We start from the raw sequence: 18,611 nt of genomic DNA on the forward strand, positions 1-18,611 counted from the left end.
CTCAAAAGTCATGTTTTTTTAGTTATGACGACGTTGCAGCAAATGAGCGATATGTATATGTACTTGTAAACAAACCTACTAATCACCTACCTGCTAAGTTAGCTGATAGATCAATTCTGAGGATTCAGCGCATCATAAACCTTCGGAAATATATATGTAGTCTGGTTTCTGGGTCTGAATGTTGGTTAAATTTTGTCGGCCTGTGTTATTTTTGTAAAGGGAAACTATTAAATTAAAGGAAAGCAGTACAGAGGCTTGTGTTAAGATTTATGTATGCATTATTGGCAGTTAGCAAGTTAAAGTATTGTAGCGGATCTTAAAAAATAAACGCAAATATTCTGTATATAAAATGATCTTTTTTAACAGCACTAGTATGGTAGAATCATATATGTAATACTCCTATATTGCTACAAAGGCTAGGTACATTCCCAAATATCAGAGTGCCGATATATTGCTGTTTAAACGTTTTTGTTTTTGTATTCAATAATCGAATGTACCTAAATTTAAATTTTTTCTTGTCACACTTATGCTTCTACAATCACAAAAATTTTATAGGCTGTCTTGTTTTGATTTCGAATTTAAAACACATTGCGAGCATTTTCTATTAGCAATATTACATATGTATATGGGTAGAATGATGCTATTAATTCGAAATCCTGTAAAAGTTATTTTAATGCTATATTGAAATAGCCAAATAAATGTCTATTCCTTTTTTATGCAACTAAATAGCATTAGAAAGCATGTTTTGTTGTTGTAAACTTTGCACTACAGAGAGCAAATTGTAAATACTTCCTCTTGAATATACATATAATATATAATTTTTTTTGTATTTTTTTTTAATATCCAAACTCACATAAATAAATCAAATATATCTTTCAGGCGGCTCTATTGGGTCTCCCTTCTCGCCCAACAGTGGTAATGGAGCAACAATGCCACAGCAACAACAAAATACTACAAGCGGTTATTGTACGCGTGAAACCAGTTTAAGTACAATGCCTTCAATAACAACAACAAACACCGCTGAACACTCAACACCATCAAATGCTACAACACAGCATAGCAATCCAATGATAGATAGTGTAGCATTTGTGGTAAAAAACAACAGCAATAGTGCTACGCACAACAACAACAATAACCAGACATATACATCACATAACAGCAGTAATTCGATGGGATCGACTAGTACAACAACAGTGCTGCAAAGCATAAGCAATAGTGGTGGCGGAGGTGGAGTTGTTACACTTGGTGGCTGTGGTTCCGAACCTGCATCATTAGATTCGCTATCATCGATGGGTGCTATAGCCAGTACAAGCGGCACTGAACGCACAAGAGATTTAGCATTATGTGCTGTTCTACTTGACGAATGGCTTAAGGAGTTGGCAGCGATTGCACAAGAACAAACTGTAGTTTTGATAAATGATAGCATTTGATGGTGGCATTGAAAGTATCGTCGTGGCGGACGCGATGTATGTTGATTGTACATATGCACTTAAACACATTAATATACACAAATACCCAGTGGGAAAGTGGGGAATTTATCACTTTTGCATGAAAACTATTGTAAAAAAAGAGCAAAGCAAAAGCAACAAAAGCATAAGATTATTTCGACTCTTGAGTCGAATATCACTCTTTCTCGGTTGCCGCTTCGAAAACGCTTTATATCAAAACGTTTAAACAACGCGTTATCTCAGAATTTGTTTCAAAAACGCCCTATCTCAGACTTTTTATAAACGCTATAGCTAATGTCAAAATGTATTGAATTTGAGCTCCGATAGGGTGTTTTTGAAACAAATTATGATACAAGAGCGTTTTTGTAACCAGTTCTGAAGTAGGACGTTATGCAAAAGATTTCTGAGATAGGGCGTTTTCGAAACGGCAGCCGAGTTAGGGTGATATTCCACTCAGCAATCGATTTCTGTATTATCAGAAAGCGGCTTGGTCCAGGTACTTTAGTTTTATTTGTTGTTGGTTAGTAACCAACTCAGAAAGCTTTGTCCAATATGTCGAAATGACGTGGTGAAAAATATTCACCTCTATTCTGCATTACAATTCCGTTTCAGTTCTCCGCTCCGCTTGAACTGAAAGTATGTATCCTGAGTTCAGCTTGAATTGAAAGAACAAGAGGAAGAATGAACGAATTTTCGAAATCAGCTGTTGGTGAGAAATTGATGAAATTAGAACAATTTAAAGAAATAAATTAGTGAATATTTCGTTATATAACATTTATTTAACATAAATAAATTATGGAAACATTAGCCCATGCAGTTCTAGTTGAAGGGGAGGACAATGCGTCCCACAATGTAGACATGAGAGTGGAAAGACGGAGATTGAGGGGCATCAGTGATCCATTCAGGATGAGCGATGAATTATAAGTTGGTGCTGAAAGTGCTAACCCTTCATACATGTTAAATATTTTTATATTAAAAAAAATAAAACATTAGGTTAAATAAAGACGCATTTAAGTATGTCTTGGATATATATGATGCAGAAGTTCCGAGAAATACTTTCACTTCCTTAACAGCAATTAACCGCTGCTTTGAGGTTTTTTGCTGAAGGCAGCTACCACACCATCGTGTTGGTACAGATTACAATGTGGCGATGGGTCAGTCAACCGTTTCCAAGTCAATATCTTATTTTCTGGATGTAATGGAGCGACGTTTCCTTCCCTTTCTCCATAAATTCGCTTCTTTCGATGGGGGACCAAGTACATTCAATGCCGATGCAACCTCTTTCCAAAACGCCTGCACTTCTTCTTTAGGCCTTTTTAAGAAACCTTATACAATGTCTCTTTTTGTTGACAGCATTTCCAACAATTTTTCATATTGCTCTGGTGTTGTACTTGTTGCCCTGAAAACCACAAAAAAAAGTTTGTTTTAAAATAATTTTTATAAACATTAATGTACATTTTACTTACATATTTTTTAAAAAATTGCCCTTTAAAGCTCGCGAAAATAAAAATTAAAACAATCTCCGTCAACTAATTTGCAACTGAGAAAAACGGAACTCCGCTCGAAGTGTAGGATACGTCAAATCGAGACTTTCGAAGTTGGACTCAATGAAAACGGAACGCAAGATAGCAAAGTTATCAAACTGAGACAATTTCAGTTCAGTTCGAAGTGCAGAATAGGGCTGATCGATTACTAACAGGTAAAAGTTTTTACTCTTGGCTGCAAATGTTGTATGAAAGTAAATGACGTTAATTTTATACAAGTCGTTAGACCAGCACTCGCACAATACCCATTTTGCAGGGCACAGTTGTTTACCACAATTAAGTTGATTTGAAAATAAAATTGTGAACAGAAAGCCATAATGATATGTTACTCTAGCTTTTACTTCTATACTTGCCACTTTCGAAAATATAAAAGTTGGGCCGCTCTAAGAAAGCCGTTTGCAAGGATTTAGCTTCCTACTAATCAACAACAAATAAATCCAAGGACTATAGGTATTGTTTTGGAAATTTATTTACAAAGCTGGGGAGGAATTCTTGTTCTGTAAAACGGTAAAGTGGAAAAAATGTATGGATTGATTTTTTTTTACATTTCACCGCTTCACAAAACAATTTTTTCCCTGTTTGGAATTGGCATTTCTCACTTATGTCTTTTCCACTAAAGTGACGTAAACCCAAGTACATTTCACAACGTGTTTGATATATGCACATTAGGGTGGGTCAAATTGTATGGGGAAAAAGGGGAGAAATCAAACTTCAGGTGCACATCCACTTTCTGAATCTATGGGTCATACTGAGTAATATTGTCCAACGGACCATAGGTGTGAAATGAATTTCGAGTCTCCCTAATTTTGTTAGAAAATTTTATATCCCAATCCGAATCCGAATTTGATATTTATGTTCATGGTTTTTTATTTGTGAGAGCCGCTATTCGGTTTGGGATATAACATTTTCTAACAAAATTAGGGAGGGTCGAAATTCATTTCAGCCCTATGGTCCCATGGACAATATTACTCGGTATGACCCATAGATTCAGAAACTGGATGTGCCTTTTCAACAATAAATTTGACCCACCCTAACGTACATATACATATACGCCGGCCTTGTTCCAATATAAATGAATAATGATGGGTATATTCAAATTTTCAATTTGGACAAATTTTGGATAACATATTTCTTTTATCATATTCAAACAGTGTTACCAGGAATAGTTTCGATCTAAATACTAAAAAAGACAAAAGGAGCTAAATCTTTGCAAAATTGTTTCAAAATTAAATAAAAATTGGTTTCAATTTACTCAATTAGAAAACTCGATTCATTCGGCCTCAGACCTGACAATAGTTTTGTTGAGATTTAGTCGCCTGAGTGGAAAAAAACCTAACTCGGCTGCCATTTCTAAAACAGCTCATTCAGGTTGTTTTTACAAAAAAAAACCGTTATCAGCGTTTGTTTTGATTAAGGGTATTTTTGAAAATAATTATTTCGCGATAGTGCATTCTTTAAAAGTTTGCCATTCAGGCTAGAATTTTCTTAACTCAAACCTTGCGCTACACTGGTGATGGATGGTTTTGGCATATTCGAGTGTAATTTTGCGCACCATTTTCTCAAAAATATTATTTTCAACCATCCGAAATCAAATAATGCGCCAAAGAAGAGCAATTTCAAAAGGGGCTAAATACGAAATTTCGGAGCGTAAGTGTAAAAACAGCTTAATTTAGTTTGAAAACAAAAAAATCTCAACACTGTGTTTGAAAGAAAAATGTCAAACAAATGCATTCAAATAAAAAATGGCAGATTTGCGATGGAATGGCGTACAAAAACATGCTTTCAAAATAATAAAAAAATAGTAGCTAAAATATTTTAAAAAATTGTATCGTTTATTTTTATATTTATTAATTAATAAATTGTATAGTGAAAATTTTGTAATCTAATATTGAAAATGCATGAGCTTAACACCAGCTTAGAATAATTGAATATTCAATTATTATATTTTTTCTAGGAGAAACTGAAAAGAAAGAAAGAAACATTTACTGGCATATTGCGATGGTACCATTTCGAAAACCGCCACGTAATCATCATAAGGCAATTTCGTAATGTTATCAAAGGTTTCACCGAGATTCGAACCGCGAATCACACGGTGAAACTGCAGTTGCCGTAACTGTGATTCGCGTTCGAATCTCGGTGAAACCTTTGATAACATTACGAAATTGCCTGATGATGATTACGTGGCGGTTTTCGAAATGGTACCATCGCAATATGCCAGTAAATGTTTCTTTCTTTTCAGTTTCTCGTAGAAAAAGATAATAATTGAATATTCAATTATCAAAACCCGGTGTTAAGCTGATGAATTCTTAAGTAATAAGTATAAATTGAACACACCATTGAATATATTGAAAATGTTTTCGAAAAAAGCGAAAAAGTGAAAATTCGAAACAACAGATTCCTTTAAAAAAAGTTTTCAAAGTATATATAAATTTTAAGTTTCATATGTGTTCTTTGTCAAATGGAATACAATTGTTAATTGGAATACAAAACTGCATAAAACTTGGAAATCTTCATTTTTGAATTTTTTCGAAAACTTTCTTGAAATTTTTTAAATTGGTTTTCAAGGTTTTCGTTATGCTATTCAGGTTATTTTTTAATAAATAATAACTGATACAATTTGCCAAAATTTCTTGCTGCTATTTTTGAAGATAATGCATACTAGCTTTATATTATAAGAGAAACACATGGTTGAATATTTAGTACATAGAACAATTGCCAATCAACAAAAAAAAAATTAGCTACTCAAATATACGTTTGTCGATAAGCGGATTTAAGGGCCAATTAAACTTCCTTAACCCTAACGCCATAGTTGTAACCATACCCGTACACAGTTACATTGTACCTATATTTAAATAATCGTTCGTTTCCACTCTTTTGTATTAAACATACACAAATACCGGTTATTCGGAAAATAATTGTGCAGCAAAACATTTGCAGTTAGAAGTTGAGACGAGGCTTTTTCGTATTTAAAAAAACGTTTAGAACAGGGTTTTAATTTCTTATGCACTTAAATTTCTAATTTCTAAATACTTATCAGCTATCTGGACAATCAAATCATTTATGTATGATGTTTTTCTGCTTACAATACATTCGAACACACGGTATAAACCCTTCCCGCCTTCTGCCAATTTTTACTAATACCTAATACATTTACATTTAATACATATACTCCGGTTATTTTATGTTAAATCGGCCAAAGGCTGTAGCCAACCTTCTTTCAGTTTGTATATATTTACTATGGAATCTAAATTCAAGATTAAGATATTTTCAAACACAACTGTTGATAAATCTTTGAGTCATAACTTTTTGAATGCGGTTAAGATTTTACACTGTTGTTGTTGTTGTAGCAGTGCTTCGCCCCATCCAATAGGTGCGACCAATCACAAATTGTCACCAATGTCCTCTAACGGGAGTCCAAGGAAACTTGCTGTTTCAACAGGGGTACACCATAATGAGAGGGTTCTTAGAGGCGTTGGTTCCACATTACAATTGAAAAGATGGTTGGTGTCATGTGGAGACACATTGCAAGCAGGACATACATTTTGTATGTCGGGGTTGATTCTGGATAGGTAAGAGTTTAAGCTGTTACAGTACCCAGATCCAGGTTGAGCTAGAATGACGCGCGTTTTCCTAGGAAGAGTAAGTTCCTGCTCTGCTATTTCTGGGTATTTTTCTTTGAGGCAATTACTGGCAAAGAGATCCGACGCCTGTTTGCGGATAGCACTGAGCACCTGCAGGTCTGACGCCTGTTTGTGGATATCACTGAGGACCTGCTTGCGCTTTTTTGCTTCATACAGCTGTGTTCTCAGGTGCCGTATTTCCTCATAATGCTTACAGACCCCTTAAGCCCCTGGGCGGTGTAGCCTCATCAATCAGATGTCTATTCGGATGTTCAGGTTTCTGGGTATTCAACAGAAACTGTTTGGTTAGCATCTCATTTCTCTCCCTGATGGGGAATATTCTCGCCTCATTTTGTAGATGGTATTCTAGGAACATAAGATAGCCCGTAGCGGTTCTGAGGGCAGTATTTTGGTAGGCCTGTATTTTCTTCCAGTGAGTACCCTTTAGGCTTGACGACCATATCGGGGACGCGTAGCATGCAATCGGCCGACCAATTGTTTTGTAAGTGGTGATGAGCGTTTCTTTATCTTTACCCCAAGTACTGCCGGCAAGAGATTTGAGGATTTTATTACGGCTCTGGATTTTCGGTACAAAATTAATTTTTAACTTCTTATTGATGAAAGGACTTCTTTTTTATCAAAGTTCAAAGAAATCGACTAAACCTTTTGGCCCATGTAACATAAAATAACGCTTTATGCAAAAAATTAATAAATAAAGTTAACTCGCAGATAAACACACACACGCACCTAGGTACATATGTATATTTATCAGTTTAAGCTTCAACAGAGATTTGTACAAAAAGTTAATGATGCTTTCATCTAGATGTATATACAATATATGTGACCAGGTCTATGAAAAGGTGGCTTATGACTCAAACAAAATTTTCCTTTTTTTTTTGGTTTCGATAGTTTTTGAGACGCTCTTTCATGTGGTGAAAACTAGTTCTAGCTTGCTTAGAAGTGTACCACCTTGGTGGCTAGTGAAGCATCCTCAGATTTTTTTCGATGGCAATGGAGCCAAAATATCGGTCAGAAACTGGTTTGTGATTTGCCTTTTGGGCATGACTGTTCATAATGCAAAAGAAAAACTACTAAGAAACTGAAGAAATGCATTGTTTATCTTTAACAGCTGTTTCTCGCAATTTTTTTTTTTTTAGTCATAAGCCACCTTTTCATAGACCGGGTCACATATTATAGATTTTGAGATTCTCTGCTGCAAAAGTGCAAATTATTTTAGTATTATATTTTGTTGTAATTTCAAATTTTCAGGGGGGGTCACGGTATCTAATTGTTGTCGTAAACGGATTTGAAACCAATGAATATTGCTGCAATGAATTCAAATCATTTTAATTCGGTGATTGAATCATATATTTCTTTTTGGTGTGTATATCTAATTTAAAAGCAAAGCGAAAATATCGCAATCCATGGCGGAAATATTTATTGGTTTCAAACTCGGTTCCAACAATGTATTCCATGACACCCCGTTTTTATTTATACTTGCCAATGCGCGGTTTTAATAATTTTATATTTTTATTATGAATACATAAAAATAGTACCAACATTTTTAAAAAGCAAAGTGAACAAAGGAAAAAGTGCCTCATTAATACATGTGGACTTTTTACTAATCATAACGCGTAAACGCACAGTGAAAAAAATAAATATCACATCGAACCTTAAACGCTAAAATTACAGTCCAAACACATTTTTTAACAAAAAAAAAACCGCCTTTCCATTAACTGCAGCTTAATTTGCCTACTGCTGGCTGTTTAGGTTCGATGTTCGATATGTTCAAAAAATATGCCGAATGGATGAAAAAGAAAGAAGTGTGTCCAATATAAAACGATTTGCTTATACAAAAACAAAAACTTTTTAGAATTAAAATTTACATCAAAATAAATGTTGAAATTAGTTTTAGTGTGTGGTACAACTAAACAGAAATTAATGCACTTTATTGTAAATTATAATAAAAAAAAACCTAATTATAAACCCGTTATTTAAGCCCGATTTATATATACAATATATACACATACTATAATGCAGTATCATGTTATTACATATTGTAAATAAACATAAATATATTATTATGTGGAAATTATGTGTAACATATTTAGCTGTACTTGATTATTTTGAGAAAAAATGCATGTATTTTAGTATGTATATAAAACAATGAACAATGCGATTACATCGATTTACTATACACTAATAAAGTATGATATAAGCAAAAAGCATATATGATGTTTATATTATTGTAACAGCTGAGTTGATCAAACCCTTTGATGCAGATTCTCATTACGCTGCCTTTTCGGTATGGCACCCATCGATGTGTCTGTCTGAGGGGATCTAGGCTGTTCTACCTGACCATGTAATGCAAAATCACTACCTTGATGTACGCTGTCGATATTGATGGCCTTCAGACGCGTTACACTAAAAAAATTTAAATCGAATATTTTATTTAAACAAGTACTCATAAAATTGAACAAAAAAATCTTGTTAACTTAAGTAAGCCGTGGGCTGAACTTATCGATGATAGCTTACCGCATTTTATTGGCTGCATAAAACGCGCCCTCCACAGTGGTTAATTTTTCCTTTAGGTTTAATTTTAAGTATAGCGTTGACTCCATCGACGTGTCAACCTTGGCATTTTCTTTCTCTTTATCTTGGTATTCGAAATGTAAAACTGCAGTAGGCACGAAATCCAATTCTAAAAGCGTTTTATCCTCAGGCGGCACATATTTCGGTGTTATAGTAACTAATATTTAAAATAAAATAAAAAACTAATTAATTCTAAAGCAAATGGTATGTGTACACCTGAGCTTAAGTAGAAAAATTTCAGAAACGTTTTCGAAAAAAAAAATACATCTGAAAAATCTTTATGAAAGTTTCCTAATTTAAATCAAAAGTTGTTTATAACTTGGATTTTTTCGAAATCGGTTTCGCAGTTATTTTGCTGGCATTTTTTTATTAGCTTGGTGTTCATACATATAGATATTTTTGCAACTTACACAAATCAAATTTGGCATTTTCATTATGCAAGAATTTACGCACAAAATTAGCTACATCAACGATTTTATCGATTGGTTTAAAAACGCCCTGTAATACAAGTCTATCTGGAAATTGTATTCGTATCACACACGTTTTATATTGCGAAATTTTGTTAAGCTTAGTTTTTTCGCTTTCTAATTGGCGCAAACGCTCTGTGAGTAAGGGAGCATCTTCGTCACCTCTCGATGCCTTTTTCAAATCACGCAGCACTAATCTCAGATCATCGACTGTTAAATCGAAAAATGAATCTGGCAGCTCTTCAGCTAGAGTTTGTGTGTCGTCTAATGAGTAAAGTACAGCATTTCTTTCACCAATCTATAAAAAAAGAAAAGAAAAAGTGGAAATTCATAATCATTAATAATTGAAACTTATCAATTCCCAAAACATGGCTTAGATTTCGAAGCTTTGGGGATTAATTCGATACATGCCCTTGCAATCACGGGAAGGAACACAAATATTCATATAACATATCTCTCGAATAGCTGGACCTTGTTTTAAAGAAGCCGGATCTTACAGCGCTTTTGTAAAGTATAATCATTCATTTCAATATCATAGACTTTACAAGTAAAAAATATCACAATAGGAAGTTGACTTGTATGAAGTCTCGTTAGGTTTCGAATGACTTAGAAGTTTTTCCCAATCCAGATGGGTTTATGACTTTTCCGATAGCTTCATGATATTATTCAGCTCTTGCGAACAAACTCTCTATCTTACCTTGTAGAAAGTATATTGATTCGCCCAACATCCGTAAGAAGATATGGACGATAATAGTCTGCCTGGACATCTCGATTAGTAAATCGAATGGTGTGTTTGAGCCGCCAAATAATAATAGCAGTATTACTAGAGTGTAGATAATGTGCTACAATAGCACAGGGAAAATTTTTATGTTGGATTTCAATCGGTCGTAATGATCAATAGATTGTCAATATTTTATTCAACGAATTCGGGATGTTGCCACAGCTGCTCAAACTTTGGCGAAGAAAATGATGCTGTGTCATAAAAAGTAACACTGCTGGAACAATTAGAGCTCGAAAACATTCATACTTTGACAATTAAGTAGAGTACCTGAGTTTCTTGTTGTTGTAGCGATAAGGAGACTCCCCGAAGGCCTTGGGGAGTGTTATCGAGTTGATGGTCCTTTGCCGGATGCAGATCCGGTACGTTCCGGTACCAAGCCCGAACATCTCGGGAAGGATTTGTTATGACCACATGCGACCTTCTAGGCCACCCCCACCACCTAGATCCAAGAGGAGTTCGGGGTCGCCAGAGCCTCGGCTGTTAAGGAAACAGGATTCGCCACGGATTTGTGAGGTTGACAATTGGGTTTGGAGAAGCTATGTATTGCGCTGGCAACTTGAAAGGGCTGTGCTACACAAACCCGTTGAATCCGGTATTTTAGTCGCCTCTTACGATAGGCATATCTACCACGGGTATATTCTGACCTCCTAACCCGCTGGGGGGAGACCTGAGTTTCTCGTGATTTACCGTCAAGTTTTTGAGATACTGTGAATAGTGGTGTAACGGATCGTTGTTCGCTGCCTATTTGTAAAACTTGTAATAAGCTTATGATTACTCATTATGCTAAGGAGTTTAGTTGTTGTTGTTGTTGTAGCGATAAGGTTGCGCTCCGAAGGCTTTGGGGAGTGTTATCGATGTGATGGTCCTTTGCCGGATACAGATCCGGTACGCTCCGGTACCACAGCACCATTAAGGTGCTAGCCTGACCATTTCGGGGACGATTTATGTGGCCACATTAAACCTTCAGGCCATCCCCTCCCTCCCCACCCCCAAGTTCCATGAGGAGCTTGGGGTCGCCAGAGCCTCGTCTGTTAGTGAAACAGGATTCGGCGCGGATAGGTGAGGTTGACAATAAGGTTTGGAGAAGCTATATATTGCGCTGGCAACCTGAAGGGTTGCGCTACACACCCCTTGAATCTGGTATTTTAGTCGCCTCTTACGACAGGCATACCTACCGCGGGTATATTCTTACCCCCTTACCCGCTTAGCTTTTACGTAAGATACAGGAAAGTTTTTCCTTTATGTGCTGATACAAATTTCTCTTCAATAATAAACAAATAATTTTATTTTGGAGATGTATATATATACTTACATAATTTACTTCGGGTTCTATTTCCATTTCATCCATTTCGGCTTTATTATCAAGTTCCGTAGTAGAGTTATGCTTATGATTTGAACCTTGTATGGAATAGCCAGTACCTGAGCCCCAATCATATTTGGGCGTTTCAGGTACATTCTCCTTTCTAATTTCTTCATGAGCAGCACTATCCGTAGGAACCTCTTCGACTGGCACATCAGATGCTGATTTCTTAAGCTCTTGTACTAAATCTTTAGTTATAGCAAAACCACCACCACCACCGCCACTTTTCTTGGTAGCATTTTTTTGCGTTGATTTTGGCTTTTCGTCGTCTTCTTGCATTGGCTTTTCCTTCACGGTTGGTTGTATGTAAACATTCGCTTGCCTTAAAAAATAAATAAATGAATTAAATTTATGTAGGATACAAATTGGTTTAAGCCTTCTTACGACTTTAAGTCTTCTGCTGTTTTATCAATAACCCGTACCATTGCTCGGCCTTCAAATATACCCAATGACTTTAATGTCGTCTTTTCCATATGCTCCTTGCCAATAATTTCTTGGCGCATGTAAATAACAACTGGACTAGAATAACTTTCTAATGCTTTGGCGCTAAGTTGCTCAACAACTTGCCAAAGGTTATAACTGGGTTTGAATTGACCTTGTACACGTGAACCATCTTCCAATTGCACACAGATATCAACGTTTGATTCGGTTCGTTTACGTTCGGTTTGCGCCATTTCCAAAAGGCAATTGTTGGGTAGACCACTAAAGCGAAAAATTTGTGTGAGTCCAATTTCTTTGTTATGATGCTTCAGACAATATTCATTGCTATCCAAATCATGCTTTTGGCATACTTCTTCTAAAATCTATAAAACAAGAGTTTTGGAAATTTGTAAATCGCTGGAAAAGCGTTTGCTCTACTTATTTACCTGGAGTATTGTGGTATTTGGAGTAACTTTGACATTTTGTCTGCGATTATTTGGTGTTAATACAGTAACTTTACCCTCCATATTTAATTTAAAATTCTTTTCAAAATTTTTATCGCGTAAAATTTCGCTTACCGGCTTTATTGTAAACTACAACAAGAACAAATGCAAGAAAAAGTAGAAAAAAAAATTAAATGACAAGCAAATTTGTCAAACTGCAATTGCAGCACGCTGTCGAAATTTGTTGATCTTTTTACCGGTTTGTTCCTTTTATTGGAAAAGAACACAAAAATACTGCTTTGGGCGACTTCGGCTAACTACGGACTAAAAACATATTTGTCCCAATTTCTAAAGGCCGGAACACATAATTTGCATGCAACATCGAAAGTTGACAGATGAGTTGAATTCAAACGTCTGAATGGGAAGCTTTGTGAATTTCTACAAAATCAAAAAATCTTTATATTCTTCCGTTGCCATATCTACCGGTCAAATAATAGCTGTCGGGAAGAATGCTGAGAATGGAAGAAAAGTTTGTGTTTTGCTCGCCGTTAATTAATTGAAGTGCTTTGAATTGCCCCTTTTGTTTTTCCAACTACTTTCCAGCCAGCATTTTTTGAAAATTCTGATCAAAAAATATTTAAATATCATACCTCAAGATGATTAAAAACATTCAAACTTAAAAGCATTTTTCGTTCGAAAATTAATGTATCGTCGGGAGAAAAATGTACCTTAAATGTGAGTATTATTGAATAATCATTTATGATTCCTATTTCGAAACACTAGGGGGACTCATGAAAGCATATAAACTTATAAGGTGTAAAATTATATCCATTTACACACGCTGTTATATGAACGCACCTAGAAATACTCTTGATAAACTTGATACGTGAATAATACGTGATAATGATACGTGAAGTCGAGAGGAAAGGACGTGTTTAAGATCGCTCGTTGAATTTTGTTTGCAAAAATGGTGAAACCCTTTGAATAATTATTAAAAGTGACAAATATGTGAGATAGAGACTCTGTAAGAAGATCAGTTCACTTTTAATTTAACAAAATCTAATATCAATAACGATTCAAAACCTAGTGAAATACCATATAAATATTTAATAATTTTCTACCGGTGAGAAAGTGACTCAAGTCTAGCGAATAGAAACGCATACATATGCATATATAATTACAAATTAACACAAAACGAAAACGGCATAGTGAAAACGATAGCAAAGGCAATATGTCTGAAAGCGAAAATAAGTGTGACAAGTGCAAACTTGCAATTCGCGGGGAGACGGGAATTAGATGTGTGGGTGTGTGTGCGAAAGTATACCACTCGGCAGCAAAATGTTCCGGCTTGGATAGCTATAAAGCTACAGTAATAGGAACACATCCAATGGTGAATTTTATTTGCGAAGAGTGTATTACATACATACATAATATTGATCTGGTATTGCGAGACATGCAAGAGAGTGTTAATAGGAACAGTGGCTATTTAAAAGAATACAAAAACGAATTTGAAGAAGCTTTAAAAACCAACCAAAAAGAGATGCGGGCGTTAATGAAAACAATGGAGGAAAAATACAATGAACGTTTGGCGACCTTAAAAATGCATCAAGAAATGTATATTAAAAATGCAGCTGAAATTAAGAAAGTGCGGGAGATAGCAGAGAAAATAAAAAATCAAGCTGAAGTAGTGGGTAGGGAGAATGAGAAATTTTGTAGTGAAATAAAAACAATAGTAAAGGAGAAAAACGATGGGGTACCACAACAAACATATGCAAATATTCTAAGAACGGGTGAAAATAAAAACACAGCTAGGACCGTTCCAGAGCTTAAGAAACGGGCTCCTATTATTGTTAAACCGAAGGTAAAACAAACTAGTGAAAGAACAAGGCAAGATCTAAATAATAAAATTAACCCTAACGAGCTAAAGATAACAGACATTAAAGCGGGCCATAATGGTATTATGGTGATCGATAGTATTAATGAAGATGAAAGAAATAAGATTAAACAAATTATGGATAAAAAAATAAGTGATGAATATGAAATAAAGATACCACGTGACTATAAACCAAAATTATTTATAACAGGCATGCAGTTTGAAAAGAATAGAGATGACCTGATCGAGTGTCTAAGAAAGCAAAACAAATGCCTAGAACAGGGTGAAATAAAAATTATTAAGCAATATAATACTAGCAACAAAAACTATTACAACGCAATATTGGAGGTGGACGAGGAAATGTTTACAAATGCTTTAAAATTGGATAAGCTCAACGTAGGATGGGAAAGGTGCAAAGTTTACGATGGCGTTGATGTGACAACGTGTTTCAAATGCAGAGGATACAATCACAAGGCGACTGAATGCAAAAACGAGGAAGTTTGTACCAAATGCTTGGGTAAGCATAAGACCATTGAATGTAATGAACAACCAGCAAACAAGTGTATAAACTGCATAAAGGCAAATGAGAAGTTAAATCTAGGACTAGATGTCAATCACTCGTGCAATAGCAGACAGTGCCCAGTCTACCTAAAGCACTTGAATGCAAAAAAACAAAGGCTAGGATACTAGCAGCGAACACCCGACGCACTGGTAAGCCCGCCACAATTCAATGAGATACCGCTGAAGAAAATTCGATACAAAGAAAGACTGCAGACTAGGCACAATGAACTTAAGTGCATATACTTGAATATTAACAGCATAGTATCAAACAAATGTGAACTGGAAGTGTTGGCTGAAGTACATACACCAAGTATCATATTATGTTCGGAAACGTGTACAACGAAAGATGTTGAAGACAGCGAATTAGAAATAGCATCGTATAATATGGTTAGATGCGACTCGCACAGCAGGCATACAGGAGGAGTACTAGTGTATGTTCATAGGACAGTGGAGATAAATGTAATTTATAATGCTAGTGTCAATATGAACTTATGGTGCATTATAATAAAATTGAAAAAGGTCGATAAAAAGTGGCAAATAGGGGTTCTGTATCATTCACCAAGCACAAGTGATGCAGCGTTTATCGAGTACCTAAATGAAATTTTAATCGATAAATTTGAAAGAAGTAAATGTAATATACTAATCGGGGATTTTAATATAAACATGAACTACATATCAACATATAGTACAAAATTGAATGAGATATTTTCTGTGATGGGTATGACCCAAAAAGTAGAATTTAATACTCGAATTACAGATGCAAGTGCATCTAAAATTGATTTATTATATTCAAATTCAGATGAAATACAGTGCAATAATTTGCCTGCATACAAAATTTCAGATCACGAAACAATAATGTTCAATATTAAAACGTCTAAATCATACCAGATGAGAATGACCAAGAAAATCACAGCTTGGGATAAATATAATAGTGAAATCTTAATAAGCATCCTGAGATCATGTAACTTCAACATAAATGAAAACCTACTAATTGATGAGAAAGTCGAATTAGTGAACAACATAATAATGCAAGCTATGGAAAGTTAAACGTATGAAAAAGAAGTTCATATCAAGCTTATGAATAAATGGTACGACAGAGAACTGGCGCAAATCAATAAATGCAAATATAATAATTATAAGCTTGCGATACAAACAGGTGATTGGAACGAATATAAAAATATAAATCGTATCTACAAAAAGCTAGTAAAAATAAAGAAAGTTAAATATATGGAAAATAAAGTCGAAATGAATGAAAATAACGCCAGAGAAATGTGGAAACATCTTAAGCAAGCGGTTTGCTTAACGAGAGATAACGAAGGGATTAAAAAGGCGATAATAGATGGTATGATGGTAGAAAATGAAACTGAGCAGGCAAATGGTCTAAATAGGTTCTTTATAAATAGCGTAATAGAAATTAATAACATCATAGAACCTTGCCGTATAGCACTAAGTAATGTACAAGTCAATTCTAGATTAAAGTTTGCCAAAATAACAACAGATGAAGTTATTAATATTCTGAAAGAGTTCAAATATAAAATAGGCGGCAGAAAACTTATATCTGATGGAGTACTTAAAGACTGTATATCGTATACAGGATATTTCTACGCACAAATAATCAATAACAGCCTAGAAGAGGGTCTTGTACCAGAAAAGTGGAAAACGTCAACGGTGATACCAGTGGAAAAAGTTAAAAAGACAGTAAAACCTGAAGAACTTAGACCCATAAACACGCTGCCTAGTGATTGTAAAATACTTGAAGCTTATGTTAAGAACCAGTTAACGAAATACCTTGAAGATAATAATATACTAGCCCACCAGCAGTCAGGCTTTAGAAAGAAACATTCATGTGAGACAGCTCTTAATTTGGTGATACATGACTGGAAAGAAGAGTTAAATAAAAAAAAAGTGGTTGTTTCAGTCTTCCTAGACCTCAAACGAGCTTTTGAAACAGTGGATAGGGAGATCTTAATCAAAAAAATGGAACGTATTGGTATAACTGGTATAGAACTTGACTGGTTTCGCAGCTATTTGAAGCAGAGGAGACAGAAAACGGTTATAAATACCGTGATGTCTGATGAATTAGAAGTACCCATAGGGTTACCACAAGGCTCAGTTTTGGCACCGATACTGTTCTTAATTTATATTAATGATATAGTTAACGCTATTGAAGGTTGTGAAATTAAACTATTCGCTGATGATGCATTAATAATGATTAGTGAGAATAATATTAATTCTGCACTTTCTAAAATACAACATGAACTGAATAACCTGTATAAATGGTTGTGCGGAAATAGACTGAAACTTAATATAAATAAAACAAAATTTATGATAATAACAAGGAGGAACGTTAATGAGGATATAATTGGTTTAAAAATAAATGATGAAAGCATACAAAAAGTTGACAGTATAAAATATTTGGGAATTATAATTGATAACAAACTCAAGTTTGAAGAACATATAAACTACACAGTCCAGAAAATTGCGAAAAAAATTGGGGTTATGCAGAGAACATCCAAATATATTCAAAAAAAGTACAAAATAATTATATATAAGTCCATTATAGAACCGCACTTTGTAAACTGCCCATCTATTCTATTCATTGTGTCAGACAAAGAAATAGATAAACTTCAAAAGATGCAAAACAGATGTATGAGATTTATTCTTAAAAAACCTAGAGATACTCGTACGGCTGATATGCTGAGAAGTTTGAACTGGTTAAGTGTAAAGCAAAAGATTTTTTTCACGCTATGAAGTTTATATTTAATATTAAAAGTGAAAATGTACCTGAATATCTAAGTAAAAACGTAGTATTAGTTAAGCAAACACATAACATTAATACAAGGAATAAACACAATTTCAAACTGCCTTTATTCAGAACTGTAATAGATCAGCAAAATATTTTTTATAAAGGTCTAAAAAGTTTCAATGAACTGCCTATAGATATAAAAAGTTGTAATGAAATCGGGGCTTTTAAAGCAAAACTTTATGAATATTGTAAAACCTTAGCAATAAGATAGTAAATTGTAATATAATTTAATTTATGAATTAGGCTTTTTTGCCGTAATAAATAAATGAAATGAAATGAAATGATTGTTTATCAGCTGTATTATTGCCAAACAAAAATTTTTTGATTGTTATACAAATTAAAAAATGCCAAGATTAAGATATTCTTGTAAATGACTTGCTGATGTTGGAGATTTCTGATGAAAATGCCTGTTGTAATGTCTGCAAGGTTGCATTCCTTTGAGTTTACCGCGTTTACACAATGAAATGTGCGCGTAAATTTATACAAATTGTGTAAATGATTTTTCATACAAAATTTAACAGTTCGTTTACGCACTAGATAAATTTATACGTTTACACACTTTATAAGACATTTATACTGTTACATGAGTCCCCCTACTATTTATTCATATTTGATATTATTGTAAAATTGAGCTTTAATTGTTTTAGAGTAATATTTGACTGCGGTAATAGTCTAGTTGAGGGTTAGACTGCTAAT

At 34.5% G+C, this 18,611-nt stretch overlaps 2 protein-coding genes across 8 annotated transcripts in view; one reads left to right on the top strand and one right to left on the bottom strand.

The window, feature by feature from the left end:
* Window positions 1-8,271, top strand: part of LOC137251128 (FHIP family protein GG24907) — a 45,209-nt gene extending 36,938 nt beyond the window's left edge. For all 7 annotated transcript variants that reach the window (XM_067785213.1, XM_067785216.1, XM_067785217.1 and 4 more), the window contains one exon: window positions 880-8,271. In XM_067785213.1, coding sequence (XP_067641314.1) covers window positions 880-1,430 — 551 coding nt within the window. In that variant the 3' untranslated portion in view covers window positions 1,431-8,271. The remainder of the gene's footprint in view (window positions 1-879) is intronic.
* On the bottom strand, window positions 7,208-12,922 carry LOC137251129 (tether containing UBX domain for GLUT4). Its single transcript, XM_067785225.1, has 6 exons — window positions 12,679-12,922; window positions 12,197-12,615; window positions 11,765-12,134; window positions 9,615-9,969; window positions 9,148-9,361; window positions 7,208-9,036 (listed from the first exon to the last, which is right to left on the bottom strand). The coding sequence occupies exons 1-6, from the start codon at window positions 12,757-12,759 to the stop codon at window positions 8,877-8,879; spliced, it is 1,599 nt and encodes a 532-aa protein (XP_067641326.1). The 5' UTR covers window positions 12,760-12,922; the 3' UTR covers window positions 7,208-8,876.
* Between the last annotated feature and the right edge of the window lie 5,689 nt (window positions 12,923-18,611).

Source organism: Eurosta solidaginis, chromosome 4, assembly GCF_040869045.1.
Source record: "Eurosta solidaginis isolate ZX-2024a chromosome 4, ASM4086904v1, whole genome shotgun sequence".
NCBI lineage: Eukaryota > Metazoa > Arthropoda > Insecta > Diptera > Tephritidae > Eurosta > Eurosta solidaginis.